Below are 26,915 nucleotides of genomic sequence, written 5' to 3'. Positions count from 1 at the left end.
TAAATATCAGTTCTTGGTCCCTTGTCATCAGATCCAGAAGAACTAATTTATGATGATGTGGAACATGGGGATGAGGCTGCGACAAGTTCTTTGGATTATGGTTGGAGCTCCAGTGAGTTTGAGAGCTATGATGAGCAAAGTGATGGCGAGTCTAAGAATGAAAATGGAATTCCCAACTCATTCCTCCAAGGCAAATCTCACAAGAACAAGATACATGTATGTACCACGTGTGCAGATCATGACCATCATTTTAAAGTTTGAATCCACAAAGAAGAAGCAAGCTCTAAGTGGAAAAACTGGTTGAAGAATATGTCCATTTTGTTTAGAAGAAAATAGCTTTAGAGAGTGGTTAATATTACTTATGCTCAGATTGAGTGTCCTTCTGTTTTAGTCACTCAGTGATTGACTAGGAGTTATATATCTTGAATTTGTCAAAAGACAAACAACTTGAGAACAGTTGGAGATGCGGCATTCCCTGGAATCTAAGCTGTTGATCCAGGAACCCTGCTGACAGCAGTGGTGTTTGTAAGGATTGAGGAGGTTTTAAATTTGATAAGATCACTAATTTCAGATAACAGGGACATTATCACTGGCATACTGTATTTTGAGCCAGAATATCCAGGTCCTACCTAACTGAGAGGTGGATCATAACACCTCCGAACAGATTATTTAAAATCTCTATAATATTGTATCTAATTGTCTCTATTCAATACATAACACCCTCTGTCCTTGAAATAGGTCTACCATCTCTACCATGAGCAGGTCAAAGTCAGGACCCTGAATCCAAGTTGCTGTTGCAATAAAGACTTATACATCCGCGGTGTAATCTTGTGTTGTGGACAGTGATGGTTGAGGGCCCAATTCTTTCTATCACGTGCTTGACCAGAAATCTCTCCCCGCTCTTGCCACCTGCATTGGGAGTAGGTTGGGAGGGTTTACAAGTATTCAACCTGGTTTGGCTGCATTCCGGATACATCTTCCTTGGCGATAGAGTCCTGGAGTGGAACGTCAACCTGGAGCTCCGGGTTCAGAGGGAGGGGCGCTATGCAATGCATTGCAAGACCTCCCCTCTTTGCAAATGATTGGAAAGGTGTGGCCATGACTTTTTATGATTTGCTGTTCCCACCTGCCCATTTTAAAGTGCTTCTAAAGATCCAATGACAGGTCATGCTAAAAGGTGCACAGCAACACTGAAATGTTGCTGGCCATTGAACTCTAAATATCAACAATGCTACTAAGTGCAATGGTATGTCACCTCCCAGAAGGGCTGGCATTTACAGGAAGTTCGATGGATTAAGTGCCAATCAGGCATTTTCCACATCAGAGGCAGGTCTTCCCTGGGATCAAGAATTCTGGGGCTAGATGTCCCACCAATCAGAAAGAGTGACATACACATTAAAGTGAATGATGATGGGAGTGGGCTCAGGGGATGGTGAGGCCATGTTGGAACAGGCAGAGAGGGTGGGCAGCAAGGGAAATGGGCAATAGGAGGATTCATCCCCAATCCCTTACAGACACAGTGTCCCCAATCTGTCCGTGGATGCATTTGAATGTAGAAGCAATTTCTTTACAGACTGTGGAGTGAACTTCCAGAGGAAGTGGTGGGTGTGAGTATAATTACAATGCTTAAAAGACATTTGGATAAGTACACGAATAAGAAATGTTTGGAGGGATATGGGCCGAAAGCAGGCAGGTGAGACTAGTTTGGGATTATTGTCAGCATGGACTGGTTGGACCCAAGTATGACTCTTCAGTATGTTCTGGGAATCCACTAGCCAACCGACAGGATTTATTTTACGGGCTTTCCACATGATAGTTGTTGCGAGGTGAATATCTGTATCTAAACAGTGGGGCAAGAAAACAATATGTTTTCATGGAATCATGGAAATAGAAGCAGTCCATGTCAAACGTAATCCCAAACTAAACTAGTCTCATCCGTCCAAACATGTTTTATTCATGTATTTAGCTAAATGTCTTTTGAACATTGCAAGTGTATCCACAGTCACCACTTCCTCTGGAAGTTCATTCCACACACGAACCACTGTGTGAAAACATTTGCCCCTCGGGTCTTTTTTAATAAATCTTTCTTTTCTCATCTTAAAATATGGGGCTGATCATTTCACACCTATCAACAAAATGGCCATGAGTAACACAAAATTCTGCAGGCATCAATGTTGTTGAGCTGTTTCAGTATACCTCTGAGCAGTTTGATGAAACTGTTTTGACGTATGTCTAGAGCCAAGTTGCTATGTCAGTTCCCACAATTGAGGACCATATAGTTAGTAAGGAGAAATGTAGTTATAAAATACTCTGTTGTTTTTACTGCACAGACAGCAGGTAGGCCGTCAAGATCCACTCTATTCTGTTTTCTGCTTATTTTGTCGATGGGAGTTTTGGATGGGCACTAAATGAGCTCCTGACTCTGATGCACAAACAGGTAGAATTGAGTTTTTTTCCCAAAGAAAATCTGCCCCCTGCTGGAAGTGTACAATATACTTTCTGTGAACAACAGTGCACATTATTGTCAGCTGCTGCTCCAACAGCCTATGCCTGTTTAACAGCAATTCAGTTTTTTAAAAAAATTATCTCTCTTGTATTTTATCTCCTTGAACTTTTACAATGTGGATGTACTTGCCTGATCTGGACCCTCCCAACCCAAATTCTGCATCAGTGAAGTCGTCACCTAGTACAAAAGCTGTAAGTTGTTGCCAATTTTGTTTCTTCATTTAGACACAGAAGAAACCTGACTTGAGTTGCTATGATTGATTGTTGACCAGCTACTCAATTCGATCAAGCTGCTATTTTCCAGCAGGGATCACCTGACTTTTTAGCTGATTGAGAGGATTTTTTTCTTTAAAGGCCAGAGATTTCCTCTTTCCACTGAGAAAAATCTCATAAATTTGGTTCTATCCCAACTTTCCCATAGTAATTTCCCCTTTTGAAATATTTTTGATACATTGCAATATTTTTGAATGACTGGATGTAGAATAGAGACCAGTTAGGCTAGACTGCCTGCGTAATGCTACATTTTGTGAAATTATTAGAGTCTAGGTTTCTGAATGAAATATACTTGTGCATTGACTTTGCAAATAAAATGTATAGCATGGAAACAGACCCTTCGGTCCAACCCGTCCATGCCAACCAGATATCCCAAGCCAATCTAGTCCCACCTGCCAGCACCCGGCCCATATCCCTCCAAACCATTCCTATTCATATATCCATCCACATGCCTCTTAAATGTTGCAATTGTACCAGCCTCCACCACATCCTCTGGCAGCTCATTCCATACATGTACCACCCTCTGCGTGAAAGAGTTGCCCCATAGGTCTCTTTTATATCTTTCCCCTCTCACCCTAAACCTATGCCCTCTAGTTCTGGACTCCCCAACCCCAGGTAAAAGACTTTGTCTATTTATCCTATCCATGCACCTCATAATTTTGTAAACCTCTATAAGGTCACCCCTAAGCCTCCGATGCTGCAGGGGAAAACAGCCCCAGCCTGTTCAGCCTCTCCATGTAGCTCAAATCCTCCAATCCTGGCAACATCCTTGTAAATCTTTTCTGAGTCCTTTTCAAGTTTCACAACATATTTCCATTGGGAAGGAGACCAGAATTGCATGCAATATTCCAACAGTGGCCTAACCAATGTCCTGTATGGCCGCAACATGACCTCCCAACTCCTGTCCTCAATACTCTGACCAATAAAGGAAAGCACACCAAACGCCGCCTTCACTATCCTATCTACCTGCGACTCCACTTTCAAGGAGCTATGAACCTGCACTCCAAGGTCTTTTCGTTTCACAACCTTAAGTTGTTCTCATGGACTACTCTTGAAGTGTCTGTGGAGATAGAAAGCAGAGTTAACATTTTGAGTCCAGTTACCCTCCTTCGGAAACAAAAACAGAAATTGCTGGAAAAGCTAAGGTCAGGCAGCATCAGTGGAGAGAAAGCAGAGTTAATATTTTGAGTCTGGATCCAAAATGTTAACTCTGATTTCTCTCCACAGATGCTGCCAGACTTGCTGAGTTTCTCCAGAAATTTCTGTTTATTATTTCAGATTTCCAGCAAGTGCAGTTCTTCATTTTACTTTGCTTTTACACTTTTTATTTTGAAGTAGGAATGTTGTAGCCAGTCTGAACACAGCAAGCTTTCACAAATAATGCTGTGGTAATAACTAGATTAATTATTTTAGTGATGTTGTTGGCTGAGGACACTGCAGAGAAGGACTCTGTTGTTGTGTGGTTTTTAGGCTCCGTGAGGAGCTGACATGACTTGTGTATCACTGCCTGGATATTTCAACAGCCAGAAAGCTATGGGGGTTGTACAGTCAGGACCCTGTGGAACCCCAGACACGGTAAACTTGGGGGGAATTGGAGATTTTGTTTGACAATTAACCTGCGTCTGGTAAACCTCTGAAATAATCCATTGGAGGCGCTGTTTCTGTTAAGTTAATAATTACCCGTGAAAAGTTAGACAATTCAAAACCAAGTGTGACTCCTGAAAATCTGTTAAGCTGAGTCTCCAATTGACCACACACCAGCAACACCAACCTCTTAAATCCTGTGGACTCCCAATGACTAATTTTTTTTCTCTCCCCTGTGTATCCGGACCCCCAACCCAGAAATGATTGCAAACCCCTTTGAATGTTGGTTTGAAACCTAACATCCCCTCACCCACGAGCCTGAACCGCTGAGAACCAATTGGAGCCTCCCCCCCCCCCCCAGCAGATTGAATGTCTGGGAGCCACATTCCCCCTCCAATTCTCAACACCATATCATCCCACCAACCCTGATATTCCCCTTTGCTGCTGCACGGTCCCACCATGACCTACCCTGAGCAGTCCATCACTTACTTGGTACTCCACCAGTCTGACACCCTAGCCCTTCAATTAACTGGCAGCCTGACCCCACGCTTATCCTTGAAAAGCTACTGGATGTGCTGCTGACAGTATAAATCTCAGAACATAGCACAATGGCTGCTGTTAAAAAAAAAATGGGTATGCTTTGATTTCCCCCAACTTATCGTGCATGATGGGGATTACTGTGTTGATTTCAGGTACATTTCACACTTCAGAAGGAGCCCAGATTGGAATTCCCAGCTCGAAATGTGAAGCTCAGTGCTAACAGGGACAAAATGGAAGCGAAGTGGCAATCTGACTGTGATTGCCATTTCCCAGAATATCTGGGCCCAGGTCTGATCTAATAGATGAAAATTTTGATGAGGCAGCGTGCACTTTGTACAGCGCTCAAGTGTCAACCTAGCTTTATTTCGCTGAAGTCTTGGGTGTGGGACGTGACAACTTGCAGATTCGGAGTCAGTGGTGCTATCAAGTGATCCATGTCTGGCAAACAAATAATGCAAAGTATGTTCTTGAATTCCAAAATTTGTTTTTAAAATACCAGGGTATGGTTGTCCAAAGATTACCAACACGCATGTGAAGCTGAATAAGTGTGTTTGATTTAGCTTTCACAGGACCTGAGTCGTTTAAAAGAACATTACGAGAAGAAAATGAAAGAATTGGCAAATGCAGTGGGAAGTGTGGAACTTCAACAACTGAAGCAGAAACAAGAAAGGAAGGTATTTTCTGCTTTTGGAGACTAGTGTTAGAATTGAACATGAGTTTATAGTATTGTTACCTTTCAAAAAGAATCAACCAGATTATGTTTTTTTTTAAGAAATAAAATTACACGTCTTTCAAAACTCAACTGTGCTTTTATCAAAACTGGCAATTGATGGTTTATGAAAGGACCTGTGTTGAGTGTTTTCAGCATTTCATGGCTAGTGATAGTTTGAACTTTTGCCCGAATGTCACAATGCTCCCTCTAAGGATGAAATTGGCTCTTCTAGATGGATGGAATTTTACTCCTCTGATATTACTCAGTGGATTCCACAAATTCTTTTTCATTGTGTAGGTAAACACTGGTGCATTATTGTGTTTCTTGCATAATTGGACAGCAACTGAGAAACATTTCTATCCACATTTATTTTTGTCTATATTTGTCATCTTGAAAAGCAGTCAGTGTTATATATTTGCAAAGGAAACTATCTGGGTATAATATTTTTTAACAAGTTCTTTATGAATTATGCATTAATTTTTGTTTAAAGTAATGCTTGTAGTTAAAATACAATGGAACATTACCAATCAAATTGTTTTGGTTTTAAAACAAAATGGGAAGTACTTGAGAGCTTAATGTTGCCAGTTAGTTAAGAGATAAGTAGAAAATATGTAATAATTGGGAAGTCATTTGTTGTCTTCCCAATTAAATCAGGACTAATGAAAAACAAAATAATTGACAACGTTGGAAATTTGACTGAGTCATAGAGCTGTACAGTGTGGAAACAGACCCTTTAGTCCAACTCATCCATGCCAACCAGATATCCTAAATTAATCTAGTCCCATTTGCCAGCATTTGGCCCATATCCCTCCAAACGCTTCCTATTCATGTACTCATCTGGATGCCTTTTACATGCTGTAATGATACCAGCATCCATCACTTCTTCTGGCAGCTCATTCCATACACACACCACCCTCTGGATTAAAAAGTTGCTCCTTGGATCCCTTATAAACCTTTCTCTTCTCATCCTAAGTCTATACCCTCTGATTTTGGACTCCCCTATCCTGAGGAAAACACCTTGGTTATTCACCCCTATCCATTTCCCTTGTGATTTAAATGAAATTGCTGGAATTGTGTATCAGACTTTTCAGCAACTATGAAGAATAAGAGAAGTTAAAATTTTGAGTGTAATCCTCCCTGAAAAACAAGAAAGCTGCTGCATTGGCATTGAAGAATATAAAGGGATTAAACAGTCCACTCACCCAAGGGGAGATAATGAATTGACTGACCTGCAGTATTAAGGCATTAGAAGCATTATCTAATATTTGGGGTTAATTCCTTGCATGGAAATACAAAAGGAATAATTTACAGAGAAACTTGCTCCCTTTTTTATGATTTGATTTATTGTTGTCACATGTACCTAGGTACAATGAAAAGTTTTTTTATTTTACATGCAGTAAAGGCTTATCTCCTCCCCACTCTGTAATGAAGTGTTAGCCAAGGAAGGTCCATGGGTAACCACTTAATGGCATCAACTTGTCACCTTCCGTGTTTGCTTAATAAGACTGGTGAGCAGGAAAGAGCCTCATGACTGAGAGACCATAGTGACCATGTGGTAAATTGAATGAAGTGCAGTTAACTTGCTGCTTTAACCAGATTTCTTCCTGGTCTGTCCTTACCACCCTAATGTTGTTTGCATCCAAAGAATCCTAAGCTGCCATTTCTGTCACCTCCAGCAAGATGCACATGTCTCTCCCTAACTTTGGAAGTCTTCAACAGGTATTGTTCCCTCTAGACAGTCTGTTCCTCTCCTCCTCCAGCCCCGATTACCTTCCCACATCGCCACAGTACCTTCCCATGTATTTGCAGAAGGTTTAACCCCTGCCCATTTACTTCTTCCCTCCTCTCTATCCAAGGCCCCAGATACACCTTCCAGGTGAAGCAGCACTTTACTCAATTCAGTCTTCTGTATTCGCTGCTCACAATGTGGTCTCCTCTAGGTTGGGTGTCTGCTTTGCAGAACAACTATATTCTGTCTGTTAAAAAGACCCTGAACTTCCAGATGTCTTCCATATCACCACACCACCCTGTTCCCATTTTTGATGTCGGCCTGCTGCAGTATTCCAGTGGGCCTCAGCACAAAGAACAACATCCTATTTTCCGTTTGAGGACTCTACAAGCTCTGGGACTCAACGTAGAGTTCAATTGTTATTTGTTTAGACCCAGATTATGACCTCCAATGTTTTTGTTTTACCCACCCCTATACCCTGACCTGTTAGTGATCAACTTTAGTAAAGGATGTACATTGTTAGTTAGGATTTTCTTAAAATAACATAAAGAATTGCCAATGCTGGAGATATGAAAGACACAAAAACAGAAATTGCTAGAGAATCTCAGCAGATTTGGCAGCATCTGTGGAGAGAAAACAATGCTAACATTTTGAGTCCAGTGATCCTTCTTCAGGACTGTGTTCTGAACTTTTCCAGTGATAGTCATACAACATGGAAACAGACCCTTCAGTCCAAATGGTCCATGCTGAATATAAGCCCAAATTAAACCAATCTTACTTGTCTGCTCTTGGCCCATATCCCTCCAAATCTTTCCTTTCATGTATCTATCCAAATGTCTTGGAATTGAACCCACATCCAGCACTTCCTCAGGAAGTTCATTCCACATGCAAATAAATCTTCATGTAAAACAATGCCCCTTGTTTTTTTTTAAATCTCTCTCCTTTCACCTTACAAATGTGCCCTCCAGTCTTGCAAATTCCCCCATCCTAGGGAAAAGACAAGTACAATTAACCCTATCTATATTATTTTATTAATTTTATCACGTCGTTTCTCAACCTCCTAGTGAAAGACGTTCCAGCCTTTCTTTGTAACTCAAACCTTCCATACCTGGCAACAGCCTGGTAAATCTCTTCTGAACCCTCTCCAGATTAATCATGTCCTTCCTATAACTGGGTGTCCAGAATTGGACACAGTATTCCATCAATGTCCTGTACAACATCAACATGACTTCCCAACTCCTATACTCAAAAGGACTGAGCAATGAAAGTAAGCATGCCAAACTGCTTTTAACCACCCTGTCTATATGTGACACAAACTTCAAAGAATTATGTGCTTGCATCCTTTGGTCCCTCTGTTCTACAACACTACCCAAAGCCCCACCAATTAATTGTATAAGCTGTACTCTTATTTGTAGTACCAAAATGCAACACCTCGCATTTACCTAGATTGAACTCCATCTGTCATTTTTCAGCCCATTGACCCATTTGATCAAGATCCCTTTGAAATCTTCAAAAACCTTCTTCACTGTCTACTATGCCGCCAATTTTGTTGTCCACAAACTTACTAACAATGCCTTCTATATTCTCATCCAAATCATTTATGCAAGTGACAAACAAAAGGGGACCCAGAATAGATCCCTGTGGGACACTGCTGGTGACTGGCTTCCAGTCTGAAAAACAACTCTCCATCACCACTCTCTGTCTCCTGCTGTTAAGCCAATTATATATCCAGTTGGCAAGCTCACCCTGAATTCCATGTGACCTAACTTTACTAATTAGCCTACCATGAGCAACCTTGTCAAAGGCTTCACTAAAATTCAAATAAAACAACGTCTTCTTGCCTGGTCCTGTCCTGTCATATCATGTCATGGGCTGCTTTCAGCACAGTCACCCAGTCTGTCCTACTCTTAGTCCTCATCATTCGGCTTCTCTTCTGTCCTGACTTGCTCTCAATAATCCCCTTGTTTATCTGCTTACCCCTCTTGTATCTCTCTTTTGTACACTCGCTCTCACTCTGACCTCTATCTCCACCAGTTCCCCCAAACACCTCTTCAACATAAATGCCACATTTTCCTAGCTGCTATCCATTCTGGTGAAGAGACACCTGACTGGTAATGTGAACTCTGCTTTCTGTCCACAGATGCTGCCAGACCTGCTGAGTTTGTTTGGCATTTTTTGTTTTTCCTCTCAATATTAAAAGGTGCATAAAAACAAACCCCTTGCATGTCAAGATTTCATTGGCTCATGATTTTACAATAAATCATTGCTGTTTGTTTTACTATTAATCACTGATTACCCTATTGTGTAAAAGTAAGATTAACTTGCCCCTCTTGTGTGGTAATCTTTCATTTTTGGGATTTGACAAAGTGAACATCATCGTGTAGGTGAGGGGATAATGACATCTACTGACACAAGACTGAAGTCACAGCACATATATATTTTATTGTGTATATATAGTAGTTAGTCTATAAAAATGTATGTCTATAAAATAGCACCTGTGAATTACGAGGTCCTTCAACCCCTGGATTGAGATTGCAAAACCTCTTTCCCTTGTCACAGATGTGCCACAAAATATTGACTATGTTGCATTTGTACTGGCTTTTCTTTAAATACAGGAGGTGACAATCCAGAATGTTCTTTAAACAAACCTTCAAGGTGCTCATCATGTTTTGATGGCATACCCAAGAAGGAAATCCTGCTCTATGCAAAAAACAGAAATGCTGGAGAAACTCAGCAGATCTGGCAGCATTTGTGCAAAGAATGCAGAGCTAACATTTTGAGTTCAGTGACCTTTCTTCAGGACTGTATTCTGAACTTTCTGGGTCTGCTGAGCTTTTCCAGCAATGTCTATTTTTGTGTGTTTTGGATCTCCAGCATCTACAGGTCTTTATTTTATTGGAAGGGAATCCTGCTGCTGCTTTGTAACTAACAATGTACATCCTTTACTAAAGTTGATTGCTGTAAGGGTCTGCGTTGAACAGTGTAAATTTACTACTCAAGTTCATTGAACATAGAATAGCAGCAGAGGAGTGATCAAAGTAAATTTGTCTCTTCAATAACATCAACAATAAAATTCCTACGTGAGGAATTCAAATTACCATCCTTTTATGATGGTCTGAGGACATCCTACATTACTTGTCTGGCATTTTTCACATTTCATCAGTGTTTCCACATTTGCCTTCAGTTTTTTAAGGTGTTTGCAATTTGGTTAATTTTTCTTTCTAGTAGGGTGAATCTTTTCTCTCTTGATTTGCAACTTTCAAGGACTAGATTTAAAAGGGTTTTTTTTTTCTGTTAGCTGTATCTAATACAAATCATTAGATTAGATTCCCTACAATGTGGAAACAGGCCCTTTGGCCCAACAAGTCCACACCGACCCGCCTAAGAGTTTCTCTCTGAGTAATGCACCAAACACTATGGGCAATTTAGCATGGCCAATTCACCTAACCCGCACATCTTAGGATTGTGTGAGGAAACCAGAGCACCCGGAGGTAACTCATGCAGACATGGTGAGAATGTGCAAACTCCACACAGACAGTCGCCCGAAGCTGGAATCAAACCTGGGTCCCTTGGCAGCAATGCTAACCACTGTGCCACCGTGCCGCCCCCAATATGATCTTTGCCGATACAAGCCAACAAAAGTTCAAGATTTCTCTTTTGGAGTTGTGCCTTTACTTTAACACTCTGAGCTTGTGTCCACTTGAGATCCATGCATGCAAGTAGGTGTCACTATGTGTTGGAAAATTTCACAAACTGTTGCTTGTGAGGAACTTGAATCACATTGGAAGTTCATTGAGGGGGAGATAGTGAACAAAGCTTTGTATTGTTAATTATATACCTTATGATGGACATCTGTTGGCTACAAAACACAAATACTTTGTTTTTTTTTGCACTTGCCTAATAATACCCTGTTGAAGCACATTTCAGAGGTGGGAGTAGGCAGCATAAATTCTCCAGTACCAACCATGAAATGTCTGTCAGAGACAGTGAACATCTGTTGTGTGCATTTGCAGTGTTGCTGTAGCTTGTCATTTAATACTTTTAAATCAGGTCAATTTTTAATTGGCACGTTGTTTTTCAAATCACTGCATCAGTGTACAGCTGTTTGGGAACAAATTTAAATTAGCGTTAGCATGTGCTGAGATTTTCTGTTCATTTACTTTATTTTGCCAGAAAGTTTTACCTCTTGTGTCATAATCCAATGTGCCACAATCAAATTCCACTTACTAGGAATTTGAATGAAAAACTGCATTGCTTATCTGAGATAAAGTCAATAAGACGATTTATGTTCAAGTAAACAAGACCTTGAACTGCCTTCTCCTATACTCTTAATGGTGACAGGGACATAGAGTCCTTCATTTATACTTGCAACCAATTTGGTTTTGAGTCGGTCTATTATGTTCTTGTCAACTGTGTAAAGATTTTACCTGAAATCCAGAAAGTAAAATGATTTGTGATGTGGAAGTACTAATTAATAATACTGTAGTTCCAATTTTTTAGTCTCAAGACAAACTGCATCAGCAGTTCAGTCAACATCTCTCATCCATTTTTATGAAATAGTTTTTCTATTGTGTGTTAATTATTAGTTACTAATTCTGCATAGGTGATTCCATGGCAGCACAATTAGTTCATTCAATTTGTCTTTATGCATGAATAGGTGAAGTTGTTTTAACACACAGGATGGGCTTTCCGTTACAATTTGATTTTACCCAGCAACTCATGACTTGAATGCAAATGTCTGTACCAAGTTTTGATGTAAAATTAAAAGCACATCGAAGTTTAAAAAAAAATCCATAGAATCTTGCAGTAAAGGAGGAGGCCATTTGTCATGATGTATCCATACTGGTTCTTTGAAAGCACTAACCATTGGTCCTACATAATTGCCTCTTTCCCCCCCCCCCACTCTGCAAGTTTATCTTTTCTCTATAACATTCTGCACTATAAAAAGTCCTATTATACCTATTTGCAGAGAGAGAAAAAGAATTCTGGTTGATTACTTTTCATCAGCAGCGAGATGAAACGGGTTTTAAGAAAGCATGAAAGTGGGCAGGCAGAATGAGACAATGAAAGGTAGCAAACATTAAATGACAAAATGGGTGACATTGCAAGGCAACGGGTGATGGTGATGAGATAAAGAGAGAATCAAAAGATGGGTCTAGATTGGAATTGGATTTGAGTAAATTGGAATTGCAAAATCCTCTGAAATTACACAATGATGAGTCTGGAAGGGTTGCAAGTATAACATTGAAAGGTGAAGTACCGTTCCACAAGCTTGCATTGAATTTCATGAGAACGGTGTTAGGTTGTCAAAATGGGAGATATATCAAATATTTGATGTGTTTGGCAAAGTGGTCAATGAAGTTAAGTGTGATCACCCTGTATTCTAGAAAGACCACATAATCAACAGTGAAGGCAATTCAGTCAATCAAAAATACAAGATAATTTCTGTTTCACCTGGAGTTTGGAGCCTTGGATTTCAAAAAGGGTGAAGGCAAGAGGACAGGCATTGCATCCCATGCACATGCATGCGAAGATGCCAGGGTGTTTGGGGTAAAGTGTGGGGCATGATTAAGGAGTTCACTGGTTCCATCAAAATGTTGAAAGGGGAGTTGGAATGAAGTTGCATTTGTTGATGGTGTGGAACTGGAGTTGCTGGAAATATGGAGGGTCATCTCTTGAATATGGCAGCTGGTGAGGGCATGAGAAATTCTATTGTGATTCTGGGAAGGGAAGGCAAGAGACGAGAGCAGAAATGCTGGGAATGGCGTATCCAAATAAAGTTCAGGGTAAGCGTAAGGAAAAACACCTCAAATTTTGATGATGCTCTTTAAATCTTCCCAGACTCAACATGGAGTCAAAGATTTCAGAACATGGCCTGTTTCCCCATTTATTTTGAACATTACCTGTTGGTAATTATTATCTGATTACCATTTGTAATTACTCTAGATATATCTTTTGTTTCTTTTCTTGTTCAGTTCTTCTCTGGCTTTGAACCATCACCATTTTGCATTTAAACTCTCCTGCCTTCCAACCAATCATAGGCCCCTCTCTTTGTTCTTTACCTTTTCCCTGTCAATCCACTCCCATTTCCAGCAAAAAAAAGAAAAACCTAATACTATTTAAATTGAGAGGGACTGCAGAATGCTACAGTCCAGAAGGCTTTGGGCATCCTTGACCAAGTATGACTGACAATTTAGTCTTCAGGTATGCAAATGATGAGGAAAGCAAATGGAATATGATCCTTTTATTGCAAGGAAAATAGAGTATAAAAATCGAGAAGTATGGTTACAACTTTACAGAGCATTGATGTGACCAGACCAACATAATAACATACAACTTTGGTCTCCTTACTTGAGGCAGGATATATTTGCACTGAAAGCTTGAAGAGATTGTTTTCATGAACAATGGTTGAGTAAGTTGCACCTGTACCCATTGGAGTTCAGAGGAATAAAACATAATCTTATTGAAATGCATTGGATTCTGAGGAGGTTTGACAGCGAAGATGCTGAGAAGATGTTTCTTCATATGGGGAATCTAGAACTTGGGTTTCAAATTAAGGAGTCTCCTACTGAGGATGGAGATGAGAAGAAATTTCTTCTCTACAAGAGTTGCTAGTCATTGGAATTCGCTTTCCCAGAGAGCAGTGGAGAGTGGATCATTGAATATACTCAAAGCTGAGTTAGACAGATTTTTGAATTATAAAGAATGCTAGAGTTATGGGGGAAGCAAGCAGGAAATTAGAATCAAGGCCAATCTGATCATTGGCTTAATAAATAACACAACAGGAATGGCCAAATGGCCTAATTCTGCTTCATTTTTTATGTTTAAGTGACCTTATCTTTGACTACCTGTGGATACAAATTCCTTATACTAACTACTGGGAAGACTGAAACTATTGTCCACTACAAACTGTTCCCAGTAACTGACTCCAACATTCTTCTGACAACTGAGTCTGAACCAAGTTGCTCACAGTGTTATATTTGATACCAACTTCATCTGCATCATCGCTAAGACTGCCGACTTCAACCACCAAATTGTGACTTGAGTTCCTGCTTGAGTTCATCTGTTGCTAAAGCCCTCATCCATGCCATTGTGAACTAGGGGCTTATGGAGTCAAAAAGATACACAGCACAGAAATAAACCCTTCGGTCCAACTCATCTGTGCTAACCAGATATCCTCAGTAAACCCAGTCCCATTTGCCAGCATTTGATCCATATTCCTCTTAAACCCTTCTTATTCATGTACCTATCCAGATGCCTTTTAAATGCTGTAATTGTACCAGCTTCCACCACTTCCTCTGGCAGTTCATTCTATTCACGCACCACCCTCGGCACGAAAAAGTTACCCCTTAGGACCCTTTTAAAATGTTCTCCTTTCATCCTAAACCTTTGCCCTCTAGTTTTGGACTCCCTCACCTAGGGAAAAGGCCTGTCTATTTATCCTATCCATGCCCCTCATGACCTTATCAACCTCTATAAGGTCACCCCTCAGCCTCCGACGCTTCAGGGAAAATAGCTCCAGCCTATTCAGTCTCTCCCTATAGCTCAAACCCTCCAGCTCTGGCAACATTCTTTCGGAACCCTTTCAAGTTTCACAACATTCTTCCTGTAGCAGGAAGACCAAAATTGCATACAATATTCCAAAAGTGGCCTAACCAATGTCCTGTACAGCCAGAACGTGACTTCCCAACTCCTATACTCAATGCACTGACCAACAAAGGCAAGCATACCAAATGCTTTCTTTGCTATCCTATCTACCTGTAACTCCACTTTCAAGGAACTATGAAGCTGCACTCCAAGGTCTCTTTGTTCAGCAACACTCCCCAGGACCTTTCCATTAAGTGTATACATCCTGCCCTGATTTGCCTTTCCAAAAGGCAGCACCTCCACACTTATCTAAGTTAAACTCCATCTGCCACACCTCAGCCCATTGGCCTATCGGATCAAGACTCCATTATACTCTGAGGTAACCTTCTTCGCTGTCCACTACATCTCTAATTTTGGTGTCATCTGCAAACTAATCATGCCTCCTATGTTCATTTCCAAATAATTTTATCTATTTTAATACCTAGCATCTTACTTTGAACCCTCCATAAACTTAAAATTGTTCAAAATCTGTGTGCCCATAGCTGAATTTGCATCAAAGACCTTTCACATGTTGACTTAATCTGGCTCCTTATTGAGCAATGTCACAATTTTAAAATCCTCGTCTTTTTTTCAAATTCCTACATGGCTGTGACCCAGCCTATCCCTGATATTTTCTCTGGGCCAATAACCCTCTGAGACAGCCATGTCTTTCCAGTTTTGGCCTCTGGTACTTCCCCAGTTTCAATCACTGCATCATTGGAGGCCATACCTTCAGGTTCTGTAACACTCATCTCTGAAATTCCCTCCCTAAATCTTTCTGCTTCCATTCTCTTTTTTTTAGATGTGTCTTAAAATTTACCTCTTTAATCAAGCCTAAACCGCCTTATCCAATTTTGTATTTAAATTTGGTTTGATAATGCACCTATGAAGTGCCTTGAAACATTTCAGTGCATTTGAAGGCACACAAGCAGTTGTTGAAATTCAGTATAATCATAGAAGATTAAAGGCTTGTTCTTCAATGGGCATTCAGGAGGGAAATTAAGCTGAGTGTAGCCCCGTTACTGCAAGCTTGACAAGACAAATTAATTCTGTGCTCAACCAGACAGTTGAACAAGAGTACTTCCTGACTCCTGTAGTATAAGTTACATATCAAGAAATTTCAGTGAGCCATCAGGAATTTGATGATGTGGATTTTTCTGAATGAAATGTTTTCTCATACTTGAAAGAACATTAAATATTCTGTTAACTTCCAGATGCAACAATTAATGAAAGCTGCAAAAGAAGGTACAAAAGATGGATTAGAAAAGACCAAAGCTGCTGTTCTTAAAAGGGGTCGTTCATTTATTAGACACCGATATCAAGGTGAGTGGGAAATGTCCAAATATCGCTCAGCACCAGTAAGTGACTAACTTTAGCAATCTCTGCAAAGAAGCCATGTGCATGTTTCAAAACCTTTGGACCAATCTAAAATATATTAAAAAAAGACATAGATTGCAATATGCTTGCTGAATGTTTTCAATTTTGTCATACAATGCCGCTTTCATGCTCTCTAGACACTCGCCCATTTAAAAGTACAAGTCTCTGATTAATAATGAGGACTTTAACCCTGAGTTGTTCTCAAACTCCACTGAGTTTATTGTTGCGCCTTGGCTGAAAACCCAGACTGAGTTGAACCTGTGACCTTTCTGTCCTGTGTGAGTCAGCCTCACTGTCTGCTCTTTATTTACTTATTCAAGTAGGCAATCAGTAGACAATCCCTGAGTGGTCCAAGAAGCTAAGCACACTCTACAGAGAGTTTAAGTGCAACTAATAAATTGCTCAATCTTAATTTTCTTTAAAGTTTGGCCATCTGCAAAGTAAAAATAAAATTGTGGCATGGTAGCTTAGTGGTTAGCACTGATGCCTCACAGTGCCAGGGTGCCAGGTTCAATTCCAATCTTGGGCGACTGTCTGTGTGGAGTTTGCACATTCTCCCCGTGTCTGCATGGGATTCCTCTGGGTTTCCTCCCACATTCCAAAGATGTGCAGGTCAGGTGAATTGGTCATGCTAAATTGACCATAGTTGTTAGGTGCATTAGTCAGAGAGGGAAGGGTTACTCTTCAGAGGGTCGGTGTGGACTTGTTGGGCCGAAGGCCCAGTCGGGAATCTAATCTAATCTAATCTAAAGACTCTCTAATTTATGAATTTTGTTTTGATATCTAGTTTCAGCCCAGGGATATTAGTAGACAGTTCTAAGTTGGAACTGTTGACTCTCAAAAATAGTTGGTGACTAGAAACTTCACCTTCATTGGAACAGTAAAGTTAACTTGGATTCAGTGCAGTTTACAAATTTCCATGATTTCAAATGCCAAAAATCTCAAATTCTTTGAATTGGTTTCCCACTGCCTTTTAAGAGAGTGAAGACTTGACAAAGTTTTATTTGGGAGGGAGCACTGGTTTTTGGGTATACTAAACACTGACTGCGCATCAACTTTATTATGGGGTGGGACAGAAGGTGCATTGTTAAATGGTTCCTACAAATCAACTTTATTACAAGGGGAAAGCACACTTGATTAGATTAGATTACTTACAGTGTGGAAACAGGCCCTTCGGCCCAACAGGTCCACACCAACCCGCCGAAGCGCAACCCACCCATACCCCTACATTTACCCCTTACCTAACACTACGGGCAATTTAGCATGGCCAATTCACCTGACCCGCACATCTTTGGACTGTGGGAGGAAACCGGAGCACCCGGAGGAAACCCACGCAGACACGGGGAGAACGTGCAAACTCCACACAGTCTGTCGCCTGAGTCGGGAATTGAACCCGCGTCTCAGGTGCTGTGAGGCAGCAGTGCTAACCACTGTGTCACCGTGCCGCCCACTATTCGCTACTAGTCCATTTTATTCAGGGTTTGACTGTTAGCATCAGAAGATGCAGCAAACTTCAATCGCACGTACAGTACCTGGGCAAAAACGGTTCGTTTGGTAAGAAATTCTGAATTGTAGCTTCTTAAACATCTGAAATGACTGAGGTAATTTAAGTCTTGTGCTTAGCTCAACAGAAGGCAATGTTTTTAGTCTGTTTTGTGAGAATTATAATCCAGCAGAAAAAAACATGTAGAATAACATTGAGGCATTTTCAGAAGTATACTACTTGGTTGATCCTCTTCAGTATGGAATGGATGCACAATGAGAGCTTTGGAATTGTTCAAGTATTATGAGGATTTTGCTGTTTTCTCCTTCTTATTGGGAATGCCAAAGCCAGCATTGTTTTGAGTAGGTCCGTGCAAGGAAATTCTTGGGGGATATTTCTAATCTGTCATGGACTGTGCAGTCTGTGCTTTTAAAAATCAAATTTCTTCAATGTATTTATTGAGCAAATGTGCCTCATTGCTTTTCTTTCGTCGAGTTCATTCAGCACCTCAGACCTCCTCCTTACCTCCAAATAGAATATTCTGGTGCCAGCTTTGTTATAATGGCCAAAAGAAGAAGCAAGGATTAATGTGGTGCCAAAAATCAATTGGAGAATGAAATGGCTCTTGCAGGCAATGGGCCTGTTTATACACATGCCATAAATGGTTGCCTTTCTGAGAATGGCGATGAGGCACGTTGCAAGTCCATCCTTCCTGAGACACAGATATACAGCGAACACACAAATTTCTCAATGTTTATACTTAGTGCTAAAGAATGGACTATTTTCTATTGACTATGCAGCAAAATTTTCTCAAACTAAGATCTCTCTACTACTGAAATCCCTGGAAGGTTAATCTTGCACATAGTGAAGTAAAAACAAAAGCTACAGTCACTTTCCTGATAAAGAATTTTTTTTATAAATAAAAGCCATGGTATTTGAGAATGAGATGAGAATTGTTTCAGTTCTCCAGAAGTCAGACAGATTTCTTGCTGTATCTGCAAAGGCACCAAATTGTTACACCATATTCACCCTATCAAACTAATATTTACCACCTATAGAAATATACCATTGCTGATCTGGATTTGCACCTTTTGTCTTCAGATCACAGGTTTGGGTGTCTGGAAGAGGAAGAACAGAATCTCTTCATTGATGTTGACTGCAAACATCCAGAGCCAGTAATGACACCAATGCCAGAGGGTTTGACACCACAGCAGGTACATGTTTGTGAGCTTTGGTAGTTTGAGTCTGAACTCTGCATACCGAAAGGCGGATAAAGCTACAACATGTAAGAAGGGCATGGTTGCTGAGCTACATGCACATTCTGTGATTTACTGATTTATTTAAGCCACAGCTAGCATCCTGTAGAATATGGCAGGTTTTCTTGTTCTGCTTTCCAGCGTTATGTTAAAACACAACATGTACCTGCACAGTGCAGCCGGGGAGATCCTCTCTGATTTTATTAAATGCTATTGTTTTATAAAGAAACTCATAAACTCAACAAGCAATTACTGACAGAAAGAGAAGGAGAATGGTAAGAGAGTACTAGAAGTGTAGATGAAAGGGACTATCTTGTTTGACTTAAATAAAATGAAATTTATACAAACTACACTTTAAGTTAAGTACTATGTATTTATTTAAGTTGTGTGATGTTTAAATTCCTTATTTTCTGGACGTTTTAAATGTGTAATGGTTTCCAAATGAGCCTTTTTATTGATATATTGCTTTGGTTTTAATGAAAGTTTAACTATTTAGTTAATAGTGCAGTGATTGCATTTAAAGAATAAGAGAGATCATACTTATGACAGGTAACTTGATGTTGTCTGTTTTAAGAATTACCCTTCAAAATTAAAATCTGCTGTCGCTTGTAGTCTGGAATCAACCCTGTGGAAATGATTTTGGTCTATTACTAAAAGGCTAGACTTGAAATTTATGGTTTATGTGACAATTGGTATCTCTCAAATGATCAGCCTTGCGTCAAAGCTTCAAAACTTGTTTAGAAGGTAGCACTTACTTATTATTACATGTTTAATCTGTTTGATGGGTAACTTCAAACTTACCAAAAGCGGTTCACACATTGTGGCATTTGAACTTGTGTTTTAATATTAGTTTATAATATAATGCAGTCTCCAACGAATTACATTCTTGAAATTCTGGCTAACTTAAGGTTAAAATTTGTTTTGGAAACAGGTTGTCAGACGATATATTCTTGGTTCAGTTGTTGAAAGTGAGAAGTGTTATGTGGATGCTTTGAAGCGAATTCTAGAAGTAAGTCCGAGCACAGAGAAATACTGGATCCTATTATTGTACTTCAGATCACCATGACATCTCAAGATATTTTTTATAAAAACAAATTTTGGGAACCTCTCATCTATTTATAATTTTCGCCACCGTACCACCTTGCTGCTGAACAAACCACCGAAGTGGTGACCTGGGAATCATTGCAAAGTCATTGGAAAAATTGACATGACTAGTCAGCAGGAAATCACTTTGGTGTTTGGGGTTTGGACATCTGTGGCGGTGAGGGTGCAGGGCAACACAAAGAAGGTACCCATCTTTACTACCTTCTTGCCAGAGATGAAGTTGTAGTGTGCTCACTTCCATCCTGTTTTTCCCAGTAGCATCTAATATTAATGAGAGGCCAAATTAAGTGTTGAAATGTCTATTGATTGACCACTTCTAAAGATGTTAATAAGTCTAAGGATGGATGGGCTATCTGATGATTTACCTATCCATTCTGATTCGAAGGATATTTCAGGGACCGGAAAGCATCAAGCCTGACACCTGTCCTGTTTTATATGCCTCCACCATTCCTTCGAATATGTCACCTGGGAATACCACGGTGTATGGTACTGATCTACACAGACTGGGAATGTTTGTGAAATCATGTTTGGATAAAGTGACATGAGGTTTGATTTTGTTTTCCTCTCTGCACAGCATTATGAGAAACCTCTTTTGGAAATGGATCCGAAACTATTAAGTGAAAGGAAATTAAAAATAGTGTTTTATCGAATAAAGGAGATTCTTCAGTGCCATTCCTTGTTCCAGATTGCCTTAGCTAGTCGTGTGACTGAGTGGGACGCGGTTGAAATGATTGGAGATGTCTTTGTTGCCTCAGTAAGTCTTTGAATAAAAATCTATCTTAACTGTGACTGCAGGGTCTGGGAGGGTTTGTTCAGAAAGGAATTTGGATGGGGTACTGAAAAATGTTTCCAGGTTGAGTAAAAGGGGACAACTGAGCAAAGATGTCTAGTCTGTGACTTTCTTTCTCTCATCTGGGTTGGGAAGAGTAACAGAAGATTGGACTTCCCGCTTCCTCGGAAAAGCAACCAACATAATCAAAGACCCCTCCCGCCCTGGTTATACTCTCTTCCATCAGGCAGAAGATTATAAAAGTTTGAATGCACAGACAAATGGATTCAAGAATAGCTTCTTCATCAGTGTTATCAGAATTTTTCAAGGACCTCTCAAATGTTAATTCTGATCTCTCTCTGCACCTTCAATGTAGCTGTAACACTGTATTCTGCACTCCGCTCTGCCACCCTGATGCATTTTTTTGGTACAATCTGACTGCATACACGCAAAACAGCACTTTTCACTGTATCCTAATACATGTGACAACAATCAATCAGTCAATTAATTAAGTGAGAATGTTCACTTGATTGCCCAGTGTTCAATTACATTCACAGCTACTCAGTTAAATGCTTGCCCACATCCAGCTAGACCTGAACAATATTCAGGCTTAGGCTGATTGTGCAGCAATTAATATTGATACCACTCAAGTGCAAAGCATTCATTGCCTTTATCATCATCAAAACCCCCAGCATTATTCTTGGGGTCACCAGAAACTTAACAAGGCCAAGCGTGCACACACTGTGGTTATAAAAGGTCAGAAACTGGATCTTCTGTTGTCCTTACTCCTTACTAAATCACCAAAGCCTTGCCCAAGGTACAGGAGTGGGATTGAATACTCATACCTGCCTCAGTAAGTGCAGCTCTATTAACAGTTAAGAAGTTCAACATGATTCAGGACAAAGCAGCTGACTTCATTGGCATGCAAGCATCAATTTCAAAGTTCACTTCCATCCCTCCATCACCAGCACACTAGCTATAAAATGCCACCAAACAATTCAACAAAGCTTCTTCAATAATTCCTTCCAAATCTTTGGTCCTTTGCAATAAGAAGGATAAGGGTAAAAGGCACATGGAAACACCGGTACCTGTACATTCCCCTTTAGATTTGCATGCCATTCAAAGGTGTAACTTTGGCTCTGTTCCTTCATTAACACCAGCTCAAAATCCTGGAATCCCGCTCCTTCTCAGCACGGTGAAAATGCATTCATATGATTGTGTCTTACCACAATCTTGAGGGTAGCTGAGGAGGACTCTTAAATATCGGAATGTCAACAACTACATCAGATTAATGACTTAACCATAGATCAAATTCAGAGGCATCTTGTGGCATAGTGGTAGTGCCACTACCTCTGGGCCAAGATGCCCCAGTTCAAGTCTCACCTGCTATATTGGTATGTAATAACATCCCTAAACAGATTGATTTCAAAATGTCTAGGTCAAATTCAGAGGGGTTCTGTTGGCACAGTGTCCCTACCTCTGAGCCAGATGATCCAGTTTTATGTCCCACCTGCTCCCGAGTTATTTAAAATCATCTCTGAACAGGTTGATCAGAACATACCTACATGAAATTCATGATTATTATTGATGTGAGATGTGCCTACCAATAACATACATTGAACAAATCGACTACATCAACCTAAAGTCCCGCCTGAAACTGTTGCTATTATCACATAGAAAATTTGTTTCATAGAATCTTATTAGTTACGCACAATATTGAACTCACAGTTGTATAAATTTGAAAAGGGATGTTTAGTAATATATAATTGTTTATAAAATACATCTTCCAAGACTTGCTCTCTTAAATGACCAGAAGTAAATTTTATTTACTCTGTATTAAGTTTTAACAGCAGTGTTGTGATGAAATTGATACAAATAATGTTTAATGAAACGTATACTTTCAGAATGATGTTGACCAAAATAACTCTTTGTATGGGCCAATTTCCTTTGTTTGTTTGTGGAGTATGGGAGTCAATGGATTGGTGATACCATTTGTGGCTCATTCCTAATTGTCCTTGCAAAGATGTTAGTGAGCCAGTATCTTGAGCCATTGCAGTCCATAAGATACACGTACATTCACAGTGCCATAAGGAGGAGCTGCAGGAGTTTAACCCAGCAACTGTGAAGGAATGGTGATAAACCTGGTCAAGATGATATGTGGTTTGGAGGGGAACTTGCATTGGTGAGGTTTCAGTGCATCTGCTGCCCTTGTCCTTAAAATTAATAGAGGTCACAGGTTTGGAAAGTGTTGTCAAAGGAATTTCTGTTGCATTGAATCCCAAAGAAAGTACATTCAGCTGCCACTGTGCATTAATGGTGGAGGGAGTGATCTGTAAGGTGGTGAATGGGGTGCCAATCAAAGGTTGCTTTCTCCTGTTTATTGTTCAGCTTCTTGAATGTTATTGGAGCTGCACCCCTCCAGGCAAGTGGAGAGTATTCTATCAAAATCCTTACTTGTGTCTTTCAGATGGTGAATAGCTTTGGAGGAGAACTATTCACCACAGAATTCTTACAGCCACAGTAGTGACGTGGGTGGTTCGGTTCAGTTCAGTTTATGGAAAATGTTAACTTCATAGGATGTTGATAGTGGGGCAGTCAGTGATGGTAATACCCTTGAATGTCAAAGGAGATGGGTTAGATTTTTCCTTCGTTGGAGATAACCATTTCTTTGCACTAGTGTGGCACAAATAGCACTGACACCACAATTTGGAGAGACTAGTTGGGGCATATAGTATTGACAGCAAAGGATAAACATCAGTGGCAACACCACTCAATACCAGTACTATATTTTCTAATAGATGTTTGATTAGTTGATCAGGAACAAAAAGGCAGATTGCTGAAACAAGGAAAAATGGTAGGTATATCAAAGAGTGTGAGAATCAAGTGATCAAAAAATGGGAGAGAATTTAGAAAGTGGTGGCAGAATGTTTTGGAGACAAAGCAAACAGAAGAAAAGATTCATTTCTATTATAATGTAAGAAATGAAACTGAATACCTTTTTTAAAATGTCAGTAAGACTTGCTGGAAGAATTTAGATTAGATTAGATTACTTAGTGTGGAAACAGGCCCTTTGGCCCAACAAGTCCACACTGACCCTCCAAAGAGCAACCCTACATTTACCCTTTCACCTAACACTACGGGCAATTTAGCATGGCCAGTTCACCTAACCTGCACATCTTTGGACTGTGGGAGGAAACCAGAGCACCTGGAGGAAACTCATGCAGACACGGGGAGAATATGCAAACTCCACACAGACAATTGCCCGAGGCGGGAATTGAACCCAGGTCCCTGGTGCTGTGAGGCAATTTCGTGCCATCAGCCATTCTCCCATTAACTATCTCACCAACTGTAATGAAATGCAAAACAATTTTTTAAAAAACATGAATGAAAGTTGATAATTGAATGAAAATTCTAATTTCAGCTGCTAGGTTGTATTTGATTAGATCAATTACTTGCAGGAGGTTATTTAATATTCAAAGTTGTTTTTGTTTCATACAATAGCAGCATTCAGATTTGTGATCTTTTATCCCAATAGATGAAATATCCATGAAATATAATTGCAAAATCTGGTTAGTCAGCAAAAATGAATGGACAGTATGATGAAATAATTTAAAAGAAAGGTCCCATCATTCAGTGTTTGCTTATGCATATATTTGCAAAGTCTCACTTTGACCTTTGCCCCTTTTTAAATATACCTCTCAGAATTAAAATTCATTTTGTATTTGAAACTCAATCCTTTCACACTCAAACTGATCTAGAAAATTTTCTGCAATCTAAGTTCACTCAAACATATGGAAAAAAAAACTTTGTTGAAGAGAAATCCTCCTGAGTTGGAAGGTAAATAAACTAGGTGCTCATTTATCAAGTAAAATTTGGAATTCAGAGTGCTGAACTACTTCAGACTATTGTATAAGATTTTCAAAGTTGTTTTATTTCTGTTCCAGTTTTCAAAGTCGATGGTGCTTGATGCGTATAGTGAATATGTAAACAATTTTAGCACTGCCATGGGAATTATTAAGAAAGTGTGTGCCAGCAAACCTGCCTTTCTGGAATTTTTGAAAGTAAGTTAAGCATTGTGAAAAGTAAAATGTTCTTTCCTTTGTAAAAATTAACCTCCGGTCACACACTTTGGGCTGTTACAATGGCAAGCAGGAAGTTCTCATGATTTGTACCCAATTTTATCACGATGGTATGTGTCTCCAAGTTAAAGAAGATAAAATTCATCAAGATCAAGAAATGATTTGTGTCGTGAAGTCCCAGGTAGAAAGTCCATTTAGGTAAATATTGAATTAGGTTAAGACTCACTTGTAGTCCAGTCAACATTGGCTGCATGTAAAGAATGCTGCTGATTCACAGCAAGAGAAACCTAAAGAAGAAAAAAAGGCAACAATATGCAAATGCATTTAACAGCTGGATTGATAGTACAATGAGCTTCCAACTATTATTCCCCCAATACACTGGAATGCTGCACCCCTCTATCGTGTGACCATAATTACCAATTCAAAATCCTCATTTTGACAAATCATTTTATCATTTCATCAAATTATCTTCCACAGCTGTTTTTGGTCTTTTCAGTTGTGAAGTGTTTTCACAAGCTGTGCTGCATTGTAAAGGTGCTTTTAAATGAAAGTAATTTACTTAATTTTATTTTGCTGCACTTTGTTTACCACTGCAGCAAAGTGTAATTTTCAAATATTTTATAGGGTGTATTGTATCTGCTCAGAATAAACACAGCCTCTGCAGCCTCTCCAGTGCACACTTCATGCCGTAGAGTTTTGAATGATAATTTTGAGAGCTCCTACCCTTGAGGTATAGAGTGACCTCTTTATTAATTGCAGACATATTTTTATTTAATTTCTGAAAGCGAGTGCTGCTGGTAAAACTGGTGTTTATAGCTCATCCCTAGTTGCTCTTGAGAAGGTATTATTGGTACATGAGAGTAGCGTGCTCAAACACTTCAGAGAGCAGATGACTGCAGTCGGCCATTAGTGATGAGTTGAATTATTAAGTCAGATTGAACACATTTCTGGTCACTTTTCCTGGCATCAGTCTTTTAACACCAGATTTTTGTAAACCATATTTTGTTTGTCCAAATTGGCAAACTGTCATTTCTGAATTTGAACCATGTTGTCTAAAACAATAGTTCGGGCTTCTGTTACAGCACAAGTAATCTCTAACATCTATGTTCCCAAACCCTAGTTCTCAACCTATTATTCATGTAACCAACTGTGTCATAACAACTATTGTAACTGTTAATTTTAATCATTATCTATTTGAGAGATTATACAATAATATATTAAACTTGGAGATGTTTATTATGCTGCAGATTTAACTCCTTGTTACAGGCCAGGACATTTTTAAAAATTCAGCCATTTTATGGTGTATTCTTTTGATCTGTAGCCATAAACTGAAAACCAATTATAACTGTCCCTTTGCTCCAGTAATTTACAACAAGCTATGATTCCCTACATTCCCTTGAATGAGTGCTGAGTTCTCACCGATAAAGTACTGGAAAGCACTCACAGCCCTTCTGAGGATTCCAGATAATCCAGAAGAAAATTCTGCAAATTGTAAAATGTTGGGAAACTCATGAGTTGCACGTGAATGGGAATCATCTTAAATCCTGTCATCAAGTGTTGCTGAAATAAAACTTAGTTCTAAAGTAGTTGCAGTGCTAAAAACTGTTCGCAAAATGAAAACAAGAAAAAGAGAAACTGTAGGTACTGATTTCCTTGTCTGTGAAGCCACTGGCTATGATTCACAATAACTTGACCTTTGAGCTGTCAATCTTGTCCACAGCTAATTATCTGAAGTTAAGTTATGGAGGGTACTTACACATGCATTTCACATTTTTTTATAGTCTACCAAATTGAGCAGACTTAATTTCTTTAAAATATTCAACGTTGTTCAGCTGTTTATTTTCTGCAATGTCTGCAGTTTTCTTGATTGAGGTGATG

General features: G+C 39.6%; 1 protein-coding gene across 1 annotated transcript in view; it reads left to right on the top strand.

Moving 5' to 3' along the window:
• The window catches only part of arhgef10 (Rho guanine nucleotide exchange factor (GEF) 10), a 280,448-nt gene that overhangs the window by 97,854 nt on the left and 155,679 nt on the right, over positions 1 to 26,915 (top strand). The window contains exons 8-14 of the mRNA XM_060853056.1: positions 32 to 216; positions 5,463 to 5,576; positions 16,184 to 16,292; positions 18,931 to 19,043; positions 20,017 to 20,094; positions 20,764 to 20,943; positions 24,903 to 25,019. Coding sequence (XP_060709039.1) covers positions 32 to 216; positions 5,463 to 5,576; positions 16,184 to 16,292; positions 18,931 to 19,043; positions 20,017 to 20,094; positions 20,764 to 20,943; positions 24,903 to 25,019 — 896 coding nt within the window. The remainder of the gene's footprint in view (positions 1 to 31; positions 217 to 5,462; positions 5,577 to 16,183; positions 16,293 to 18,930; positions 19,044 to 20,016; positions 20,095 to 20,763; positions 20,944 to 24,902; positions 25,020 to 26,915) is intronic.

Source organism: Hemiscyllium ocellatum, chromosome 3 (genome assembly GCF_020745735.1).
Source record: "Hemiscyllium ocellatum isolate sHemOce1 chromosome 3, sHemOce1.pat.X.cur, whole genome shotgun sequence".
Lineage (NCBI taxonomy): Eukaryota > Metazoa > Chordata > Chondrichthyes > Orectolobiformes > Hemiscylliidae > Hemiscyllium > Hemiscyllium ocellatum.
The sequence above is the reverse complement of the archived record's forward strand: the minus strand, read 5'-3'. Positions and strand labels throughout refer to the sequence as shown.